Source organism: Peromyscus californicus, unplaced genomic scaffold (assembly GCF_007827085.1).
Source record: "Peromyscus californicus insignis strain IS unplaced genomic scaffold, ASM782708v3 Scaffold_3__1_contigs__length_106647218, whole genome shotgun sequence".
In the NCBI taxonomy this organism is placed as follows: domain Eukaryota; kingdom Metazoa; phylum Chordata; class Mammalia; order Rodentia; family Cricetidae; genus Peromyscus; species Peromyscus californicus.
Window position 1 is genome coordinate 87507159 of NW_026294551.1, and position 23607 is coordinate 87530765.

Below are 23607 nucleotides of genomic sequence, written 5' to 3' on the forward strand. Positions count from 1 at the left end.
GAAGATCAAAATATAAACAAAAATAACGTAATTTTTTTAATAACATTTCTCTCTTACTAGAAATAAATGTCGTACTTTCAAACTGGTGATGGCGAAATCCATGCTGGAGTTTGATCCAGAAGAAAACAACGCTGAGAGAGTCCACACACAGTGGAAAGGAATGCATTTTTCTGGGTCCTATTAATCCCCACGAGACAAGGATCTTCCCCGCTGCCATGTGGCCTTGGATATAATGACTTTGTGGGGCAAGAATGACACATCACTAAAAAAGAAAGTGGGGTCGGGCAGTCCATTTCACCCGAGCAAGTCTCTATAAAGAGACTTGTCTCAAAGCAAGTGAGCTTTGGCAACTTGACGGATAAGCAGAGCAGTGTTTTTCCAGGTAAGCTGGCAGAGCCAGGAACCGCCGCCGTCCCAGCCCCCAGTACAGAAGGAAGCTGAAACGTCAGGGCAATGGGGTTGCAGGGGGAGGCATCGATGAGAGCCGCCCACCGGCATGACTAAGTGCTCTTGGGGACAATCCCCACTCAGAGGGCAGAAAGCAAATATCCAGATGTTATGAGCTGTCAGCTGTGATTAACTGAGGAAAAGGTGAGGCTGCCCACTTAACCATCTGAGCAACCTTCCTCATCAAAATGACCCCAGAGTTTTCTGCAAAAGCATTCATGGGTAAAATAAATGGAGGCTCCATCCAACTCCCAGCCCCGCTTCTTTCGCTGCCCACCCTCTCTCCGATCAAGTCAGAACAGCGGCCTATTTTAAACCAGTGGCAATGTGTTCTCTCGTGGAAACGTGTGGGTTTCCTGAGACAGGCTGGCGCTCGGAGAAGCAGGCACGCGGAAGGCTGCGCCCACTCGCCCATCCTTCCTCTCCCACAGAGTACCAGGAGGAGTCCCGGGAGGAGAAGCCTGAGGAGTAGGGGAGGGTCTGCGGATAGCTTCCATGGCACTAGCTCACTCCTATGGGAAAGGAGAAGCTGAGGTCTGCATGGAAGCAGCCCCATATGAGGAAAGCAAGGGCTACCTCAAGCCCAGGAAGAAGAAATCCAGCCCCAGATGCTGGCCTCTGCAGCCTTGCTAGAAGAGTTTGTATGGATCTCAGTGCCTCTGTAACATGCTTCAAAACAACTTTAAATATAGCAGGAAACATTTCATTGAACACTGAAGACTTGTTTTTACCAAGGCCACAAGACCAATTTACAAAACAAAACAAAATAAACGCAGAAAACATTTTTTTTAAGGACACAAGGTTATGTGCTTTACTTACAATCGCTCCAGCTGCTTCAGGTCCTGGAAGGCGCCTCTCTCGATGACGCTCACCTGATTGTCCTCCAGATGCCTGGAATCAGAAAGGCAGCCAGGGTCAAGGGCTAAAATGGTCAGGAACCATCCTAGGAGGCCTTAAGGCTGTGCAGCTATATCACATATCCCCTCCTAGGACCCCTGGGTCCCTCCAGTGGGAATCACTCCGTTGGGACAAACTCACTACATTCCAGTGTGGTGTCACGGTAACCAGGGCTTCACTGCCTGCACACTTCTACCTGACAGATTGGCTTCCATGTCTCTCTATTTTAAGAATGTTCCCAGCAAATGTCCCCCTGAGCACTGCAGAATGTGCACAGAAATGGAAGAGGTAAAGCTGCTTCTTGGAGAAACCAGGCACATTCAACACCTCTTCCCTTGGAGCTCCCTCCTCCAAGGATTCAAAAATACTTCATTGAAAAGGGCCCTCCCTGCTCAACCTCACAGGAAGGATCGAGTCGCCGTGAAAAAACACGGTGTATATGACGGCTAGCCTGGACCCAGGGATTCCCTCATGCAGGGCCAGGCTCATCCCAACCTCCTAAAGATAGGGACTTCACAAAAGTCATCCCTATCCCCGGCTGCAGGCTTTGCTGGATCTCTAAGTTCTCCCATCAGGTGATTAGAAGTCCTAAACACTCTGCATAAGTGAGCTTGACCCATGCATGTGGCACACCCTAAGAGTTGACCATACATCTGTTTCCACGACTTACCAAGGGGAAAAAAGGCAGCTTAAATTGGATTACATGAACATTGGGGAAGGAACACAAGCATGATGCGTGGATTCTGGGTAGGAAATGGGCCAAGAAATGACAGGGACTGCATTTGGTGCCTGCGTAGGGTTTGGGGGACTTGCAGCTGTGACTGAAGGCTGTTTCTTGAGAGGAGGAGGCATTTAGGAAGGGCCATAGTTTCCTCTGGAACGGCAGAAGCATGGCCTGGGAAGGGCACACCTTCACTCCAAAACAGACCTTCCACGACGACGATGACCCCACCTCTCAGAATAGCCCAAACCTTCAGCATGTTTTAGGCTTATGGCTCAACCTTTGAGTGTCATTGGGGAAATCCTCTCTTCCCAAGGATTAAAGAAGAGGCCCTAATTTCCTCCTCACACTCCCAGCCCAGCACCATGGCCTACCATGTCCGCCTCCCGAATGAAAGGCACAGCTGTGGGCCCTGCACATACTGACTTTCCATAGAGGAGAAGGCCAGTCAACGATGTGGGCACGCAAGGGTAATTTGTTAGGCTCAAACACGTAACACGTTCGTGTGTTTGCTGTAACCGGCCAGGAGGGTCAGCCTGTTCCTCAGAATCCTCAGCCTCTCAGACCTCCCAGTCATGTGACTTCTGTCCCTGGCAGGCCATTCATTTAACAGATAGAACAGAGCAGCTAAGAAACTTGCCCAAGGGGAAACACAGCTTAGGGGGAGAACTTTCCAGCCCCCAGGGCCCTCTCTGCCCCACCTCTTAACTAGATGGTGGTGCTGTATTGAACAAACTAGTCCTCATCTTTAAGACTCGATTTCCTCATTTGTAAAATACAGAAAAGACGATATCACAGAAGCACTTATAAGAATAAAAATAGAGTAAATAAATCATCAAGCCCAGTGTCTGAAGTAATAATCTGCATTTTAATAAATGGTCCTCCCTTCCCTTCCCCTTCCCTCCTCATCTCCCTCCTGCCATATGGCCAGGAAGCCTCGGGAAGCCAACCGACGTTTATTAGCTCATTTACCAAACAGGGTGTCAGTTCAATACTAGCGACTAGGGGAGTTGCTCAGCCAGACTTTTTAATCAATCAATCAATCAATCAATCAACCAGCGCTCGCTGTCCTCCGATTAGAACAAGGCCTAACTCCGAAGCGGCTGAGTGTTAACCTCCAGATGTTTGGAGGCGCTTAACTCGGACCTCCTAGGGCGGAGTTTACTTTTGTATTCATTACACTACCACCGCTAGTCTCTTTCAGGAAACGGAGACGTGCGAACACATGCATGTGAGCTTGCTGCCCCTACTCTACCTTGCCCAGGCCCTGGGAAGCTGGCCTTTCCAAAGGGCTTCTCAGCCTCTACTCACCATTGGTTTCAGCCACTGGGTTTTCCTAGCAGGAGCCGGGAACAGTGAAAGGGCGGTGGGGCTGGGAGATTTACCCTTCTACCTCCTGACCCAACCACTCCAGGGTGACTGTGTCCCCCTCCTGAAGACTACAGTGGCTTCTGTCGGGCTCTAAGATCCAGTTCCCCCGCTGCTCCCCAAGGCTTCTAGGCAGCCATGGCTCTGTCCTCACTACCCTGAGGACCTGTATCACCTCTTCCTGGAGTCTCTCACCCACCCACACCTCTGTCAATGTTAGCTCTCCTCGCCTGCCCCCTGCAGCATCCTTTGGTTCCTGTTGGAAAGGTATCCGGGATCCTTTTCAGATCGACTTCCTAAACCCATCGAAGTCCAGCCTCGTGTCTGGCGTTTAAAGGCTCGGTAAACACTACTTGACAAATAAAAGCATCTGGCAATGGGTAAGTGAGCCACAGAACCTGTCCGGGGACTTCAAGCAGTTCTGCAAGCTAAGGGCATGGAAGAACGCTGTTGATTCCGTCCTAGCCCACTGGCCAGATGCAGGAGGACGTGGGATCAAGGTCAGGCTAGGTTTTAGGTTCCCACAAGGGCTGCCTAAGGCTGGTGTCTGTTCTGAGTTAGGGGGACACAGACTGTGTTCATTTTCAGTTCTTTGGCTCTTCTTTTTCTTTTTTTTTCTTCACTAGATTAGAATCGGAAATGGCCCTCATGTGATGACGGCCGAGGCGGAGTTTAACTCTTTTATTAACCCCATTTTGGATAAAGCTGGCTCCCACATTGTGAACACAGTGAGTCCTTAAATGGATTACTAAGAAAAAGGATATAATTGATACCAACAGAAGAGATTTTTCCCTGCTCCCAACCTGTGGGAGAGATGACTGTCGCAGGCAACTCCTACATCTCTGCTTCGTTTAGGGAAAATGGCCCTGGGATGAGACGGAAGTGTGCCAGCCTCTGTTCTGTGTTTACCCATTCACCTGCACCATATTAGCAGATAGAAGGCATTCTGCATGGAAATGGGGGGCAAGCTCAAATTATTCAAGTCTATCGAGTCTTTTATTGCTTCCCCATAAATTGTAAATAAGAAACAGGCATGGGGAATATGCCAGGATGTGATGAAAGCTTTTCAAAAGAGAATAAAAAAGAGTTCTCTAGGTTACTCAGCTGAGAAGACTAGATGGGGGAAAATACTATTAAAATGTTTGGATATTTTATTGGTGTGAGAAGGCGTCTCAGCTATTCCACCTAGCAGGTTTCTTTCATCAAATTAAAGGGCCACTTGAAAGGGACTGTCTGTGAGCTGATAAGGGAGATAATGAAACAGATCTATTAACAGTCGATAAAGAAGAGGTAAAAGGCATTTTGGTACTGCCTATCAAAACAGAAGAATGCACCAATTAACTCAAAAGATAAACTGTAGTCTAAGGAGTGTTGCAGGCTACGCAGAAGACATTAATGTCATCTTTTGTGATTATTTTAAACTTTCTATTTGCAGAGAGCAGATATGGAAATTGGAATTTTTATTAGTCTCTCTGATGCAGCAGTAAGAAAATCAAAGCGTTATTTTTGACTTGGTTAGAAAATGAAGCATTAGGTGAATTTTGACTTGTACGGGGAAAAAACATCTCGTACAGACACAAGTGGAGGAAATGGGGGCAAAAAGATGCAAAGCAAAAGCCTAAACACAGTTTTGGCTTTTAAATCAGCAAATGACCTAGAAGCAGCAGTCTCCTGCCTTTCTTTTTAATATAAAGTACCCTAAAATTGAACCAAGGGATCCCCTCATACTTCTGCCCACGTCCCTTCTGATGGGTGTTGACCTTATCAGAGCAGTTACTCACTTATACATACAGGTGCTCAGAGCACAGGAAAGGCTTACTTAGCACAAGGTAGGTCTTCACTCTCAGAATGAGAGAAGGGTGTTTATCACCAAAGAGGAAAGAATGCATCTATGGAGGGAGCATCTGGTAGCTGGAGGATGCAGCATCAGATTCCTGCATCCCTGTGCACTGGCCCAGAGGGAGGAACCCTCAGGTAACACTCTGCACACCAGAGCTCATATCCTTCCCCTCTCCCTCTGCAAGAACCCATGTACTGGAGTTGCACTTCCTTCCCTCTCCCTCCTCCTCCCCACCCTCCTCCAGTGTGAGCACTGAAGTACTCCTCTGTTCCTCACTATGTGGAGCTGAGATTTCTTAATCCAGTGCCGTTTCCTCTCCAGCAAAAAAAGGGGGCCATAATAATGCCAACCTCATATGTTCTGTTACATGACTCTGCACCAGGTCCACGGGAGGCAACCAAGGAAATGTTGGTCGCCACCAGTATTAGCATTATTACTAACATGTCTCAAGCAAGAAATCAGCATTACACAAGTGACAGGCAGTAATCAAATGCTGCTCGAGAAAACGTCAAAGCCCCGATGCACTCCATGAATAACTAGAGTTGAGAGGACTTTGAAGTATTCACTCCCTGTGCTGCCAAAGGGAAAGCTGAGATCCAAGCGGGTACAGGGATTTCCCCAAAGTTGCATGAGCAATTAATCCCAAATCAAATCAGAATCTGACGCTTCTTGTCCCAAGGATAAAAATCATCCTGTTCTGTAGAGCTGTGAGTAGAAACAGGGATGTGGGAGGCTGGAGAGATGGCTCAGGAGTTCAGAGTACTTGTTGCTCTTGTAGAAGACCTCGGTTCAATTCCCAGCACCAACAGGGCAGCTCACAACCATCTGTAACTCAAGTTCCAGGGGGGATCTGATGCCCTCTTCTGATCTCTGAGGGCACCAGGCACACATATGGTGCACACACATACATGCAAGCAAAGCACTCATACACATAAAATGAAATAAATCTTTAAAAAGTATGTGTTAAGGGAGGTGGAATCTGGTAGCAATGAGTTAGCCGTAACTGCCGATAAAGATGAGCCAGCCAAGATTCCATGACACAAATAACATCAGAGCTGGGGATCAAACTTCCCAGGCTGAACTCCTGGGCAGGAGCCACACTGTGGGTAAGAATCAACAATAAAGAAGGAAGGGAAGATAGAGAACCCGACTGCTCCACTGTCGTTTTCCTGAATGTCAGACTTTTCAGTCAGCAGTTCATAGGCCTCTTCTTACCAAACATAAACCTAGGGTTAAGGCAAAACTCTCCACTCTTCAGAAAGGAGACCCGCTGTTTCTTGTCCCCCTGTTCCATCAATGCCTACCTCACATTCTGTAACCTGTCTGCACAGCTGTGAATGGTCAGCAAGGATTCTGCCCTTGCCTGGCCCTCTCCATCTCTCCTCCCCTCCTCTCCATTAAGCAGGAAGAAAAATAGCATCTGTCGCAATTGCTCTCTTAATACGCAAGCTGGGGAAGAAATTATAATCTCTATGGAGGCGAAGCATGGTTAGTCCACCTGACATTGCTGTCATCCAGGAAGCAGGGCATGTTGACTTAATTCATTTATTGCCTTCTGTTTTTCCTGTCACTGGCACCCGGCTCTTCTATCGATCTCGCCCAGCCAGCAGCATCCAGCCATACAATTTGATATCTGTGAACACTTGGCACAGTAATGAAGGGCTTTCTGCAGCAGAAGCATGGATTCCTGTGGCCCAGAGCTCGGGAATGTGATGTCAGGGCAGTGCGACATTTTCACAGGCTGAAGAGCTAGCTGCAAATGAAAACTCGTTGGCACCCCATCTGCTACTTACAAGACTCGGAGATTCTTCAGTCCAGCGAAGTCCATCTTGGTGATCCTGGTGATGTTATTTCTGTCCAGGTCACTGCAATGGAAAGAAAATTCAGGTCAGATTTTTGCAGGTTACACTTACAGTCTATTCAAGGCAGACTGGCTTAGACTGGGGGGACGTTGCCTGTCAGGGGGAAGGCAATTCCAATGATTAATGATATCCCTTGAGCATGCCCAACTAACCTTAAGGAAATTGTATGGAATAAGCCATTCATTATGTATGTAGCAGAGCTCAGTTACACTTAACTGCCTGTCTTCTGTGGTCCCTTATTCAAGTAACAAACTATCTCTCAGTGTCCCCAGTCCCCCCAATTTTCAGATTAACTTTCACAAGTAAAGCTGAGGCCTCCTCAAGATTCCAGGGGTTCCAGGGAGGAGCAGCTGACCCAGACCACGCTTTTAAGTACCTTCAATCCCTTTCATTGTCTCAAGAATGCATGCATGATTCAAAGAATAACTTTCTATCTAGTGGGTAGCAGAGCAACCCAGAGTTCCCAGAAGCCATCTTGCCATCACTGAGTTCCAGACTCACAAGACAAAAAAAGACATTCTTCATGCTGTCCTGTTAAGTGTTTGGATCTGCTCGTGCCTGAACCCAGGTACTTCTGTATTTTAGCATTTTGTGAGGCAATCTATCCCATTTTATTTTCATTTGGGTTTAAATCAGTTCAGAGTTCCCAGAAGCCATCTTGCCTCCACTAAAGGACGGTGTTCCAGACCCAGAAGATGAAAAGAACCACTCTACTTCTTCTATTCCTTGAAACCAGAAGAATGTTCACTGGCTTTGGTACATAGCTAGGTAGATATAAATAGACAACACAACCTTGTCTAATAGACAAAACAAAACTTGTCTAGTTTCTAACTAGTTCGTAAATTTCCCGAGTTTAGTTTCTAACAGGTGCCAACACAGTCGAGCCTGTGCATAGCATGGGGTAAAAGCTAATTCCACACAGTAGGCAAAGGCAGCTGCCTGGATGATTCCGGCCTCAACTTGGAAGCTTAGGAGCATTTGTCATGGGGGAGCTGAAAGCTGGGGGGCAGTTACTGGGGTAAAGGTGAAGGAGGCACTGTGGGCGGCAGGAAACCAAGGTTAAAGGGGAAGTCAAGTTAAGAACAAACCTGTGAACAACTGGATAAATATTCTGTATTCCCTAAAATCATCTACGAGCCCTAGATGAAAAAAAAAATGGAGGGGAAGACCATAAATAACGTTATAATTCATAACACTGGAAGCTGAAGGATGAATTCCTACATACTGCGCCCTCCTGATGAGAAGAAAATATTCAGGGTTTGGGCCCATGTAGTTTCTATAGGATGTCTGTAAACTGACCATTTATATACTGTCACAAATCACTCAATGCACAGAATCTGCTTCGAAAAAAGTGTGGTTGCCTTGCTTTCATGATACAAACATCAGCGTTCACACACACACAGATTTACCAGCTCGGACGTCACACAGTGGTAAATCTTCTGGCAACACTGCTATTATGTGTCTGTTGTTAGCCAAAGCATCAGGTTAGGCTACCTGGATTACCAAGAGTCGCCTGTCCTGCAACAGGTCTCCAGGAAGACCTGTGAGTTACAGGCTTGCAGTAGAGCAATGGTTCTCACTTTCCTAAGACTGCAACTCTTTAATGCACCTCCTTGTGTTGTGGTGACCATCCCCCAACCATAAAATTATTCTGTTGCCGCTTCCTAACTGTAATTTTGCTACCGTTACGAATCATAATGTAAATATCTGATATGCAGGCTATCTGATACATGACCCCCAAGGGGGTTGCGACCCACAGGTTGAGAACTGTCCCGGGAGACGAAGAGGAGAGCCGTTTCCAGTGTTTGTACTTTGTGTGAGGAACAATCATGTCTGAGGAGAAATAACTCTCCTGATAGCAGAAATCACAGTAAGATGAAAATCAAACATGTCCTTGGGTAACCTCCCCTAGGCCCCACCTCCCTTTCTTCCATCTCCCCTCTCCTAGACCAGCCATCCGAACTATTTCTTAGTTTATGATGGAGGACCACCCCATCTCACCTTCACTACCTATGCAGGTTGTCGGTGAAGGAAGGGACCAAGGCACGCTGAGAACGCAGAAGGACCGCGATGCTAGCATCACACACCGGTGGAGAGAGAGCCGGCGTCCGGCAACCTCGCCAGCATCGTGAGCACTCTTCTCCACTCCCTCCAGAAGCTGGAGAGATGTGTGGGGACCTTGACGACTGGGAATACGACAAAGCAGCCAGGGGTTTAATTACCAGGACACAGCGTGGGGCTGCAGCAGCTCCTGCTGCCAGCTGCTGCACTGATATTTTCAATTAATATTCATTAGGAGAAGGGATGCAGCGGGCCACCGAGGCACCGAGGACATGGCAGCGTGGAATATACCACGGGGGTCATCACACACAGTCCTGGAACTGAATTCCTAGCCCAACCACCTCCTGAGTGGCCTCGTGACTAAGGATCAGAAATGGCACGCCCGACCTCAAGAGCTTTTTTTTGAAGGTTAAATGAGATGCTATACTCATGGTACTTACCCACCACTTACTAAATTCTCAGTCTCAGCCTTTGGGATTACTCTAACTAGTTGAAGTACATTCCCCTACCTACATGCACCATGAAATTTTAGTTCACCCAAGGAAACCAGGTACCCCATTTCCCAGGCATTGTGTCTTAATCCATTAACTTTGGGGTAATCTATTTCATAATATTAAAGGTGTGGGACAAAGAGGAAGAAAAAGACACCTACTGAATGTTTAACTCACCACCAGGAGTGGAATCCATTCCCATGGCTCTCCATGGCAAAGGTGATGCCATGGCTGCTTCTTTGAGACCCTCAGTCTTGTTATTATAGTCAAGAATGGCTCAGAAAGAAGGCCTTTATGTCTTTTGGAGATGAGGTAAGACATGGCCTGCTCTCATCCTCAGCCCAGTGGACTGCTTAACCAAGGATGTGCGCCCATCCAGGTGGAATTTACGGAAGCATGGAAATCACTATGGCATTACATTACTCCATTTATGGAACACTGGCAAGCTAGTCAACTGTCCATCAAAGCACTTTTGTGAATGCACAGACTGCAGTTCCACGATTTCCTTGAGTGTGACCATGTGACCAAGTTCATAGCGCTGCACAATGGGCCAAAATAATACACGCTGCCTTCGGGGCAGCGCCATAAAACTCCCTGCCCACTGCTCCACGCCCCTCCTTGGCCTGTTTCTTGGCTGGATTCAGAAAATAGTGGAGGACGCCCAAGGTGGCGAGTGGTCTGAGCCCAAGTCCCTGGGTGACTGCCTTGCCTCCTGATTTGTACACATCAGACTCAGACAGGTTCCAGAAACAGCTTCAGAGCCACCCAAATCCAGGGGCTATTTGTCACAGCAGTCTGTACTGTCAAGTGCAATGTCTTCACTTTCTCTCCTTCATGGTTTTCCTCTTGTCTTTCTAACAGGTCTGAACAATGGGTATTATTGTTTCCATCAACAGATGAATGTCTGTAGGTGAACCTCCCGAAGAACCGTTCTCTGCTGAGACCACACTATGCACCAAGCACTTTGCTAAGCACTTCGTGTACATCTTGAATCCATCAGCCATTGTTTATTATCTTACTTTTCACACAAGGAGACTTAGTCTCCTCCTCTGCTCTTCAGAAGAGTTTTACCCAGAAAGAAACTTGGCCATAAGGTCACATGCCAGTAAGCAAAAAAATAGGATGAGAACCCAGATTGCCTGAATGCAGAGGCCAGGTGTGTGCAGGAGTGTGTGTGCGCACACATGTGTGTTCGCACACAAGGACATACGCCCACAAATGTGCCTATGGAGGCAGAAGTCAATGCCGTGCCTTCCTTTGTCCTCTGCCTTATTTTGGTTTTTGTGGCAGAGTCTGGAGCTCACCAATTGGTCAGCCTGCCTTACCCGGGAGCACTCAGAATCCTCTGTCTCCCCTTCTGGGTCCCGGGACTACAGACAAACACCATGGTGCCTGGATTTCTGCATGAGTTCTGGGGGTCACGACCCAGGTCCTCATGTCTGTACAGCAAGCACTTTTCCCAATGGCCCACCTCCCCAGCTCTATAACAATGACCCAATAGACCAGGTCATTTTTAGCCATTGAATCCTGATGCCCATCTACCACGAGTCTGAGCATTTTTGCCATGTGTAAATGTATTTACTGGATGAGAGGGCAGAAAATACATAAACCAACAGAATAAGAAAACATAATTTCTCATCTCTTTGATAAAAACAAAAAGAATACACCTAGTGGCTTGGCTGTCCCAGCTCCAGCCAAATTAGTAGCTTCTGCCTTGTCTCCCCTCTGGGGCTGGGCAGCGGGAATGCTGAGTCTCTCTGCAAGCCCAAGGATGCTCTCTAATCTCTGCCCACGACCGATGTCTCCCATGCTGCCTCTGTAAACAGGCATCACCATAGCAATCTCCTGCACTGTTTTTCCCCATCCCAACGAATGAATCATAAACCAGGGTTGAGGCTTGAGTTCTGTGGTATTTTCACATCTGTTTGACACCTTGGGTGGAGTGGGGAGGAAGAGGAATTCAGAGCAACACTGGGGAAAAAAAGGAAACAAAAATAACATCGTCTGGGCCAGGCTCTGGTCTCTGTCTTGGCACATGCACACATATACCCCTTTCCTCCTTTCCTCTGCAGCATTCCTACAGATCTTTCTTGAGTCATAGCACATCTGGAAAGAGGGAAGTGTAAGATCTACCCCCAGTGAAACAGCACAGCATGGAGAAAAGAGACATCCGAGGAAAAGCTAGAGGATGTGGGTTTGAATCCCAGCTTCCTCACTCTCCGGCTGGGTGGCGTTGGCAAAGACACAACTTCACTCAGACCCAGATATAACAATGGCTGCTATGACACTCCTAAGATCTGAACCCAACTGTCATCTCTACAGAGTTACTAAGAGGCTCAAGACAGAAAGCATGTGAGGACGTGGTCTCCAAAGAACCCATGGAACAGCTCGGGCGACTGGTAGGGAGAGGACGTGGTGCTGTAGGTTGGGATGCAGCTGAGAGCCGTTTGTCTGGGATGGAGAAGCACACAAATGGCCCCCACCTCACAGCGGTTCAGATTACAATGTCCCCACTGTATGACAATACTTAGACAATCATTCTGGTTTAACACATTAGATGAGGTACTCAACAGCTTGTTTTAAAACTGATTCTGGGTTAGATGATTTTTGCCAACTTTGGGCTGGTGTAAGTCTGAGTACGTTGAAAGTAGACTGGTTAAGCTTGGCTGTTCAGAGGGTAGGTGAGTTAAGCCATTTCTGACCTTCGGTACAGTGAGATGTAACTTACATCATCAGAGGTCAGAAGCACTTGCACACAGAGAACATACCACAAGTTCAGACTGGATTTTCAAATCCGCCCGCTCCTTGCACAACTCTACAAAGAACTGCCTTCTGCGCCTCAGAAGGGAAGGCAGAGTCTCCATGTAAGAGCTGAAGGAGACAGCTCACACAACAAAGATGTTGCACAGGCTACCCAAGCCGAGACCGGAAGTGAACTCATATGGGAATGAAGTCTATAGGGTACTGTGAATGTAGAAGGCTGGAGGGCCCCGTCAGTTTTCAGATCCATAATGGATATATTCTGGGATCTATAACCAAGTTGATTTTTAAAAATACAGAATATAGCTTGGCCCTTGTTCTCAACATCTTGGAGTCTAGCTGAAACAAACGAAGTCATATGATACTTGGAAAATGTGCAAAATGAAATGTTGAGAGATGGGCGTCTACATTCCACAGTGAGTGGGGCAGAGAGAGAGCGAAGACCAACTAAATCGTAAGATACTCGGAAAATATGCAAAATGAAATGTTGAGAGATGGGTCTACAGTCCACGGTGGACGGGCAGAGAGTGACAGGTGCCAAGAGCAACGACATGTAGAGAAGAAACTGAGGGAAAACCTTTCCAAGGCGAGGGCAAGGGAGGGGGAGGGGTGGGACTACCAAGACAGGAAGGACTCGGGCCAGGCAGGAAGCTCTTAAAGGCTTCACATGTTGGAGCAATCAATACAACACAAGGTCTGATAGCATGGACTTGGGACTCCTGTCCAGAAACTGAATAAAAGGAGTCAGGATCAAGGTGTAGCATAGACCCAATTTCCAATCAAGGCAGAAGGCGGCAAAGGGCCTTGGCCTGGCTGTCAGTCACCTGCTCCAACCCTTGCCATCCAGGGAGGTGACCCAGTGGGTCACACTGGGCTGTCCTGGGAGCTCTTCCACCTCCCAGTGAGGTGGGTGGAGATGGGAAGCAGCGGCAGAGAGCAGACAAGGAAGCCATTCTCCTGGGGCTTTCCCTGAGAGCTCAGCCAGGTCAGCACACTTTCCTGCCAAAGGTCACAGCTCCTTCTAGGAACCGTGCCCATGTCAGCCTCCTGAATACTTGCTCTCCCTTCTTCCGCCTGAGCGATGAAAACCCCTCTACTGTTTTATATCCTGCGTTCCACAAGTGCCTCTGTGGTTCCCTGAACTACACCTCTACCCTGAATCCGTTCACATGTAAATACATCTTCCAGGGCTAACTCTCAGCTGGGTTTTCCATCTGGTTTCTGTTTCTTCCTGATATACCATTCACGCACTCATTCCCTTATGTATTCAGTTGATGTATTCATTCAACAAACAGCTCTTCCCCACTAAGCTGCTGGGCTATAACATATGCTAGGAAATAACCGTGGCGTGGGCCTTGTCCTTAAAGAGAGCAGTTCAGGGGAACAATTAAAGGAGCAATTGCCATAAAGTGTGGTAAAGTCTAGGCCACAAATTCATACACTTATCTTAGAAGGGCCAGATAACAAATGCTTTTGGATTTCATCTGTCATGCTTGTGCTCGCTCGCTCTCTCTTTCTCCCCCCACCCCCGTCTGTCTGTCTGTCATTTTGTATGCATACGGATGTTTTGACAGCATACATGCCTGAGCACTACATGCCTGCCTGGTGATGGCTAAGGCCAGAAGAGGACATTGGACGCCCTGGGACTGGAGTTACAGATGGTTGTGAGCTGCCGCCTGGATGATGAGAATCAAATCCTGGTCCTCTGGTGGAGCAGCCAATGTTTTTAACTGCTGAGACATCTCTCCAGCCCCTGGGAATCATATCTTCGATCACAACTATTCAGCTCTGTCCAGCAGTGTGAAAACTGCCACAGACTTCAATGACTGAGGAGGGGGCAAGGTATGGCTATATGCAAATAAAACTTTATTAAGAAAAATAGGACAAAGAGGCCGAGTTGTCCCTGGGACCATAGCTTATAGACCCCTGTTCCCTACTGTGCCAGAGGCATAAACAAAGCCTAATAATGGGAGTATGATGGGAGGGTGGTGGCCCTGTAGGTAGAGGCGAGGATTCCGGGGAAAGGTGGCATTTTAACTGAGACCTCAAAACTGAGCTGGGCATAGCCAGGTTGGCATGGGGATACGTGAGAAAGAATAAAAGGATTTAGAAAGAAGAAACAGCAAATCTGAAAGCCCAGAGGCACTGCCGTAGGGTGAATGCAAGCAGACTTTATTTTTTTTTTTGATTCTTCAAGCAGGATGCAAAAGAGAGCGTATCTTCCTCTCCCAACCTCTCCTTCCTTCCTCCATCCTTCCCTCCCCAACTCCCTCTCCCTTGACCGTCTCCTCCCTTGCTCCCTTCTTCCCTTCCTACAACAAATCTTTATCAATCCCTACTCTGAAGCCGACGCTACATCGTGGCTCAGGAGAGAAGACGGAACAACAAATTCCCTTTAAAGAAACTTGAATTCTCTTGGTGAGTCCGGAAGACAGCTCCAAAGCTGGTGGCTCAGGTCACCACCTTCCCTTCTCCCTGGTGGGCAGGACCTAGCGACTTGCTTCCGACCAGTGCAACATAGGGAAGGCCATAGGATGTTCTTTGGACATATTTTATGCCATTTTGTGCACATCTTGCTCGGGGGCTCTTTCCAGCTGTGACGAAGCAAGACTAGGGAAGTCTATATGGCAAGGACACAGGTCAGCCCGGACATCATGCAGCTGGGCATGAGAACCAACGACAGCTAAAAACCACCTGAAGCCTTCAGTCTATCAGACCTCCAAGGGTGCCATCCTCCAACAAGGAGCCCATGCAACGAGCCCACAGCCTCGAGCAACATGACTGGGGCCCCGTTAGACGCTGCAGCAGAGGCCCAGACGACTCTGAGTTAACTAGTATGTACTGTTTGAAGCTGCCACCTTTGTGGTAAAAGATTGTTAGGCAGCAAGCGGAGGCGAAAGCCACCGGAGACCATAAACAAGCATCAGGACTAGGGATTATGGTAAGTAAATAACCAGACAATAGCTTCTGAGGTGGCGTGGAGAATAAAGGTGGGGTACAAGGAAGTGGAGGTTCTGCCTTGTCCGGGGAAGGCATGGGGACCTCTCCGGAACAGAGATAGGATGTCTGAGACCAGAGGAAAGGGAGCCAGCTGAGGAGAGGAGAGACTGAAGGGAAAAGATTCCAAGTGGAGGAATATAAACAAACAGACCCTGAGGGATGACGGAAGCAGAAAGAGCCGGACAGAAGGAAAGGGCAGACAGCATCCCGTGGGCTGATCGAGGCCTTGCATGATCAGAACCACAAAAGGGGTCAACAGGGAAGTGACTGAGTCAGCAGCCATAAGCCATCTTCCCTCAGAGCAACCATACAACCCCACAACCCAAGTAACTTCCCACAGACGTGTGCTTAGTATCAACAGCTCAACAGCACTTCAGCCAGGTGGGTCTCATCCCCGTCCATAGTCCACCTCACTGGATTCTTCCTTCCTCCAACCTGCAGGCAATTACTAGGAACTCACTAGATCCCGTCACCATGCCTAACTAGGCACTCTGCCCACATACATGTTTCTGTTACTTCCTGGTCTCAAAAGCCCTCCTGTCCTCTCACCCCAACCGCATTGCTGTGTTATGAGTAGAATTATGCACCCACAAATCTACGTTGAAGCCTTGACCTCCTGCTAATGCGAATGCGATCGTATTTGAAGCAGACTCTTCATAGATGCAATTAGATTCAAGTGAGTTCATCGGGATGAACTAAGCCAGTGTGATTATTGTCCTTAAAATACGAAGGAGCAGAGACACAGGGATGACGCCGCATGAAGGCAGACACAGAGAAGACAACCGTGCAGCCACCAGACACAGAGCACCAAGGACTGCCAAGCCCTGCCCAAAGCCAGGAAGAAGCAGATAGAGTCTCAGGGATGCACCCCCGCCCCCCGCACCCTCAATTCCAATTTCTGTTTTCCACAAACTGAAAGCAGAAATGTTTGGTTTTCAGGCACCCAGGTGTTTGTCTCAACAGCTCCATAAAACCGAAACTCTGGATTTTTAGCACGCCCCCCTAGTTTGCCACACTTCTTCATCTCTGAACTCCTGAACTCCTGGATGGCTCAGCCTCTGCACAACTCATTCTGGTCTTTCCTCACGTTTCTTCCCACCTCATGTGCTGCTGCCTGCTTCCTGTGTGCCTGACTCGGCTCCCGAAGGACCAAAGAGGATACTCCCCACACTTCGTCCTGGACACCTTGGATGAAGTAAGGCCCCTTGAGAACACTCGGGGAAATGTGGACCACACGTGTCATCTCAGGGGCATGAGGCAAAGGATATTTTGGTGGTGGTGATGATCTATTTAAAAAAAAAAAAACGTATTTCATATTTTGCTTCTTAGTATTTTAGTGTTTTCTGTGGCAATTATGTATGACATATGTGGGCTGGTCCTCAAGATTAATGCTCAGAAAAGAGCAAATTGTCTTAGTCATCTTAAGAAGGCATTGGGGAAGATGATTTGTGCCCCACCTTTATTCTCGTGAATTTATTGTGTCCCACAGACATGGTCACAGGCAACTCTCCCTGATAGAGAAAATTTCCCATGCCCCCCCCCAACTTATCAACACAAGTGATTCACCCAACCTAAGACCCTACCTAGCCCTCCCTAGCTAAAGAAGCCTTTCGAGATGCAAACTGGGCCATCTGCCCAAGACGTGTGAGGAGCACAGCGGCGGTTCTCGGGCGCCAGTCCACTTGTCCTGCGCCAGTGTGTGTCACTCTGTCTTGTTTCATCTCCCAGCCCAAGGGCTTCGTGCCATCCACTCGCCTACCCTGATGACAGAGAAGAGCCAGCCCGTGTTCCAGAACCATCCCATTCCCATCCCACCAGGTCCGAGGCAGCTGTGCTTCCCCGTGGATCCCGCACAGAGTTCTTCTCTCACACTCGCTCCCCAGACACCCACCAGGAGGCATTGTTCAAGTGTTCTCTGAATTCTGCACTTCATTCTCGTCACTTACATAACCAAACCCAAGTTTAAAAACATACACACGCATTCAGGAAAGAGATGGCTGAATCTGATTTAAAAAAAACTGGCTTCACACGACCACAGTTGTTGGGGAACTGAGCCTCCCTGGGCTACATTTCTGACTTGGCAGCGCGCTAGCATATCTAATTTTCCACCTGCAGAAGCCTGCGGCCAACCCTGCGCACACAGCTACCTGCAGCGGGGAGAAGCAGCCAAACAGAAGGGGTGAGCGGGGCGGCTGGCTGGGGTCACAGGGAGGCTCTGCAGGGCGATGGGGCAGGCAAGGGGCTCTGCTCTCCTTCCCTACAGCAGCAGCACTCACTCCCTGACGCTACAGCTTCCTGCTCCAGGACAAAAACACGTGCGGATAACAGCAATCGCGTTGCTGAGGACCAGAAGGAGAAGCTGCAGACTCCAGCCCCCGAGTGAATTCTGACCTACAGACCTGTTTTGTCTAGGTCTCTTTGTGATTTTCACGTGTGCAAATTAACTGTCAATTTTCGACATTTTGGACAATTCTGGAACTGTCTGGTCTGTCTTCCCGCTACTACCCCTGCAAAATCAGACAATCAGATAACTCCGGACCTTGGTGGCCACCACAAGCCGGTACAAAGAGACACAATGAAAAGGGTGAGTGCTTGAAATGTACCGGCTGTCCTATTTTCTTACTGGTGCTTTGACAAAATACCCAAAAGACCGTGACAGAAACAACTTGGGGAGAAAAAAAGGTTTGTTTGGCTTAGACTTCCAGATCGGAGTCTAGTGTTGAGGGAGGTCAGGGTAGGGACCACAGAGGACACTACTTACTGGCTTGTTCAGCTACTTCCCTTATACAGCCCAGGCCCACCTGCCTAGGGATCACAAGGCCCAGGGTGGAATGAACCCTACTATATCGATGAATGCCCCACAGACATGCCCTCAGGCAAATCTGATGGAGACAATTTCCCAATCGAGGTTCCCTCTTCCCAAGTGACTCAAGTTGTGCCAAACTGTCAAAAACCAACAGCACATCAGCCTCCTGATGTACACTCCTCACTTGGGTTATGTACTTTGTTCTTACAGGTATACGAGTTTGAGCTCTCACAGCAAGCATGCCCTGGAACTCCAATCTTACCAAATGGCGATGTGGTTTCAGGCAAGTTACTTCGCCTACTCATTCAGAAACTTCTGTTGTCTAATTATCTCTTGTTTTTAAGCTGGGTGTGTGTGTGTGTGTGTGTGTGTGTGTGTGTGTGTGTGTGCGTGTGGAAGTCCACAGAGGACCACAGAGGACAACTTGTGGGACTCAGACCTCTCCAGACAAAATGTGAGCACATGTAAAAGTTAGAAGGTGACGATAAGACCTTCCTTGGCACCTCAGTAACACTGAAGAGACACCTCATCTAACCTACAGCCCTGATGTGTCACCCTCCCTGATCCATCCCAGGCACAGCCTGGAGAGAGAGAAAGAGAGAGAGAGAGAGAGAGAGAGAGAGAGAGAGAGAGAGAGAGGAGATCTCCCTCCCCATGACAACGATGGCTAAGGCAACTGCCTCTTTTCTGAGCACTCATCTGGAGGGGCTGATGACCATCGGCCCAAAGGGCTCACTTGGTATGTCCCTTTGTCGTGCCCAGAAGTCTCAGGCCCTTCCAAAGTCTCCCCAGAAGGTCTTTTCTCAAAACCTATCCCAACACTGCTTGTGGGAGCTCGTGACAAAATGGCTCTTCCAGTGATGGGAAGTGACAACCCCAAATCACATAAATATTTGGAGTCTGCCTTTGGAAAACTGGCAAAAAAAAAAAAAAAAAAAAGAGCTCGCTCAGGCAGACACCGCTATACGTTCCCTAACTGCTTCATTACCCCCTCAGCAATCCACAAGATGAAACTTCCCACACCCCTTTGCCTCTAAGTGAGACCATCTGACTGATTAAAAGAATGTGAATGGAAGCAATATAAGCTGCTTCCAAGCAAGGCCATAAAACACCCTGAACAGCATTACCCTGTCTTCCCCTTGAACTTCTCATCCTGTCATGCAGAGACCATGTGTCAAAATGGTGGTTTCCCAAGATAGAGGGGACCTGGGATCCTGAGTGACTGCTGGAGCATGAGCCACACCCCCAGAAATGCCTAGACCAAGTGTACTACACTGTGATAACAGGAAACAGCAGGATTAGTCTCCCATTCTAATGCCGATACATTTGGGATTATTTGTTCCTGCAGCAGAGCTTAGTCTATGCTGACTAATAGACCTGGCAGGACGCCAACAGAGCAAAGATGGGCTGAAGACTTGGGTATCCATGATTTTCCTTCCTCTCTAGCTCATGATAAAAATTTGAAAAAGTTTTTCCCCCATCTTAGAAAAAAAAAAAAGATTAAATGATTGAGCCGCCAAGGTCACAATATATAACAATTAATTGGCTTTGGACTCCACTATTCTCTTCAACAAGATTTTATCTTTCAAAGACTATATAACTCCAGTCAACAGAAGTACCAATTCTGCAGCCAGCTATATGGGGACCTAAGTAAATTTCTGCTAACAGGGTAATTATTATGGAAGAGACAATGTGTACTGACTGACTTTCCAACTTAGGAAGTCAATAAGGTTGTCCCATTTTATGAGTAAACAAGTGGGGGTGCAGGGATCTGAGAGCACTTGTCTAGGGTCACAAGCAGGCAAGTAATATAGCAGCATTGATATCCAGGTGGTCAGGGTACCAGATGCCTAAAAACTAAGCCACTGAAGCATGAAGTCCTGAAGGGTTACACACGAACTAAGAGTCTGTTCAGGAAATTTTAGTAATATCCCATCATTTTAGCTGAACTAATAAATTCCACCCCCTCAGGATCAGGACCATACTTTGGTTATACCTCAATCCCCAAGGATCAGCACAACATCTGGCACATAAAAGGATATACAACACACAAACAAACAGCATCAAAAGTGTGCTGAATGGTGGAGTCACCTGAACTTGAGCTCTTACATATAACTGTTTTTCTAATGTTTTAAAGATTTGTTTTTATTATTTTTTACTAATGTGTATATGAAAGAGAGTGGATGCCATATATGTGCAGGTGCCCGGGGGTCAGAAGAGGGTGCCAGATGCCCTGGACCTGGAGTTACAGGTGGTTATGAGTCACTCAAGCATGGGTGCTGAGAACTGAACAGGTCCTCTGGAAGAACAGCAAGTGCTCTTAGCAGCTAAGCCATCTCTCCTAGCCCTGATACTAACCATTTTAATTGAGTTATACTTGAAGATGTCTTGAAATGCATTGTGTTCATTATCCAAGTTGAATACTTTCGTAAGTTAACAAGGATATCACGAGTTAGGTAAGTAAATATTGGGACTATCTAATGCAAATCACTAAAATCAGCCTACTAGCTAGAGCCACAAATACTCATGGTACCACAGAGTGTCAAAGGAATTACTCATAAGGAGCATGTTCATTATGTCTTTGTTTTGTGGTGATTGTTTGATTTTTGAGACAGGGTCCTTTTATGTCACCCAGGTGGTCTTTGAACAGACCATGTAGATTAGGCTGGCCTCAAACTTGTGGTCATCCTCCTGCCTCAGCCTCCTTAATGCTGGAATTACAAGTGTGCATCACCACTTGGTCCACCTGGGCCTCTGACCATTTCCAAGTCTGCGGCTATTTGTGAGACATGTTATGGTTGTACTCTGGAATGGGGCAAACCTTCCTAACCAGCCACACAGCACACATGTTATGAACCTGTAGCATAGGTGCACCGATCACTTTAAGAAAAGAGGACAGGACAGCCCGAGGAACGCAATGATTGCTGCAAGAATATAAACATGGGTTGCACTGGAACTGGCTACATGCTTTGTATAAACACTAATAAAGTGAGTTCAGGCTGAGCTGTGACTTTAAAGGAAATTCTTCCCCATAAACATGTCCTGCCATGCCCTAATAACTCCTTAATTTGATGCACATTTAGGAAGGATGATGCTAAGTAATCACAGAATAACGTTAAGGTCTGTTGCGAAGGGGGCGGGGTGAGTGATGCAACTTGGAGCTAACACCATCCACCAGAACGCTGGCTTCTTTTCTTGTTTCACACATGGAGGGAATTTGCCAAGTGACATGCAGGAAATCAGAGGCAGGTCTCTGAAGGTTCAGTACAAGGAAATTCTGGGTGTCATTTGATGGCACTACGTGAGTCTCCTGGCTGGTCCATTTCTAGTCAGTCTTCTCTATCTGGAGATGGTAAAGATGGTTCCCATTTGCATGTGTGTCTCTCTACTTTCTAGAATAGAGCTCTTGCTTTTCGATGACACCCAAAGCTCCTTGAGAAAAGAGAATGCTTGCCACTTACAGAGGCATCCACAAGCTAGGCACAGCTCTGCATCCGTGTACGGAGGGACGGTGGCATGAAGTCAGGAAGAAGTAGATAAGTGTGGAGCTTAGAGGCTTACAGCCCATCTTATAACATGCTAATTGTGTGGTTTGGGAAAACCATCCTTGTTGTCTACAAAATGGCTTAGTAGCCCTTGCCGATCCTCAAAGGTCTTGTGAGAAAACCAAATGAGATCATGTGGGGTTGGGGGGGGAGAATTTGATAAATTTTAAAAGGCTTGAATAAATTCAGGAACCACTACTGCTGAGAAAGTACAAAAATGATGGCTAATGATAGTTTTTCTCTGTATTGTTTTCATAATGTATCAAGTTCTATTCATTTCCTAAGTCCTCCTAACAATCCCATAACAATCTGATCCTATTCTGCCATTCTGTGGGCAAGTAAGGTCCAGAGAGGTTAAGGCACTCGCCCCAGTTCAGACACATCGGGAAGCACTGTCCACAGAGTAATGGTTCTAAAGAACAGCTCTCTGCCTCGGCTCCTGCTCTCTGCCACTAAGTTCTCAGGAAACTAAAGACGTCAGTTTATTAGCCTGTGAGCATGAGGACAAGGACTGCATGGGGGTCCCTTCCAGGTCTCCAGCAACCAGTGAAGGACGAGGAAGGTAAGATTTTTAATCAGGTGATGGCAGTTGGTTCCCCTTCCTAACCACCTGCTTGTGGACTAACCTGCCAGCTGTGTACAGCCACATTTAACCATGCTAACTCCTCTCCAAGTCCACAGGCCCCGTTCTTCAATCCTCCATGGTTCTCCACCTTCTGCGAGATAAAGGGCCTCGGTCCAATACTCAACTGTCTAGAAACGTAACCCAAATGGCTCATCCAACAGGTAGGTCCTCTGCGGCCACGAGGCTCATCTCAGACACCACGCCTTTGCCCAGACGACTCTCCCAGCTGCAGCGTCCTCTCCTCTAGAGCAAAATGAACTGAAGACGTCAAGAAGCTGGGCTGAGGAAAGGCGACCTCCTTCAGTAGACTGAAGAGCAGGAAAGGAGGAGAATGTCTTTACAGTGGGACCGTGGGTCCAGGGCAGGCCCACCAAGCCTGCTGAGGCGGGAGTCACGCTTTGCCATCTGGCACTGATAAAATGCGAAGGGACAGGAACAAGACATGGAGGGAGAAGGGCCCGTCTGATTGTCCAACCCATCCTTCATGTCCAGACTCAGGGAAGGCAAGTCTCCTTTCATCATCCATGAAACCATATCTTGCTTATTATGACAATTTAAAAAACATCCCTGATTATTCCTCGGGGAATCCAATTTGTTTCCTTTGTAAAGAGGAAACAATTCTCTTCTCAGTTTGGGAGGTGGGGACATTCCATTTATCTTGAGGGGGGAAGAAATCTGTTTCCCATTATGAATCACGTTCTATTCATAGGTCTATTTGTGAAGAATAAATCTCTACAATTCACGTAGAAAGCAAAAGACCGTTCTCTCCTTACCCTCCTACACATCCCAAGGAAGGCTAAGTGAAGAGGCTGCTGCCTGCCCTTTTCCCAGTCTTTCTCACAGGACTGGCTTTCCATCCTTTGCTTTGAGAAGGGGAATGTTTATTCATCCCCTAGAAGTCAACAGTATCTCCAAGTCATCCCGAGTAGCTAATAAAGCCTACCTCTAGTAATTCATTCAATGTGGAAGCAGAAATGACAATAAATACCCAACCCCAAGTCCCTGTGTTCTGCAACAGGGGTCAGCAAACTGCAGGCCACAAGCCTAATCAAATCCACTGCTGCTTCTATGGCCTGGGAGCTAAGAATAGATTTTATGTTTTCTAACTGGGCAGGAAAAAAATTAAAAGTATAATATTTCACGACACATAAAATTACATGAAATTCAAATTTCGATAGCCATAA

General features: G+C 47.5%; 1 protein-coding gene and 1 long non-coding RNA gene across 4 annotated transcripts in view; one reads left to right on the forward strand and one right to left on the reverse strand.

The window, feature by feature from the left end:
* Slit3 (slit guidance ligand 3) overlaps window positions 1-23607 on the reverse strand; it is a 595024-nt gene that overhangs the window by 539393 nt on the left and 32024 nt on the right. The window contains exons 2-3 of the mRNA XM_052758587.1: window positions 7067-7138; window positions 1267-1338 (exon numbers count right to left, since the gene is read on the reverse strand). Of these exons, the coding sequence (XP_052614547.1) occupies window positions 1267-1338; window positions 7067-7138 (144 nt within the window). The remainder of the gene's footprint in view (window positions 1-1266; window positions 1339-7066; window positions 7139-23607) is intronic.
* LOC128122821 (uncharacterized) lies at window positions 16390-23173 on the forward strand. Of its 3 annotated transcripts, none has more exons than XR_008222502.1 (3): window positions 16397-18031; window positions 18464-22360; window positions 22473-23173. It is a non-coding gene; the product is annotated as an uncharacterized LOC128122821 (long non-coding RNA). The 3 variants fall into 3 exon arrangements; XR_008222501.1 differs by having other exon boundaries at window positions 16414-17626; window positions 17739-18031; window positions 18464-23173; XR_008222500.1 differs by having other exon boundaries at window positions 16390-18031; window positions 18464-23173.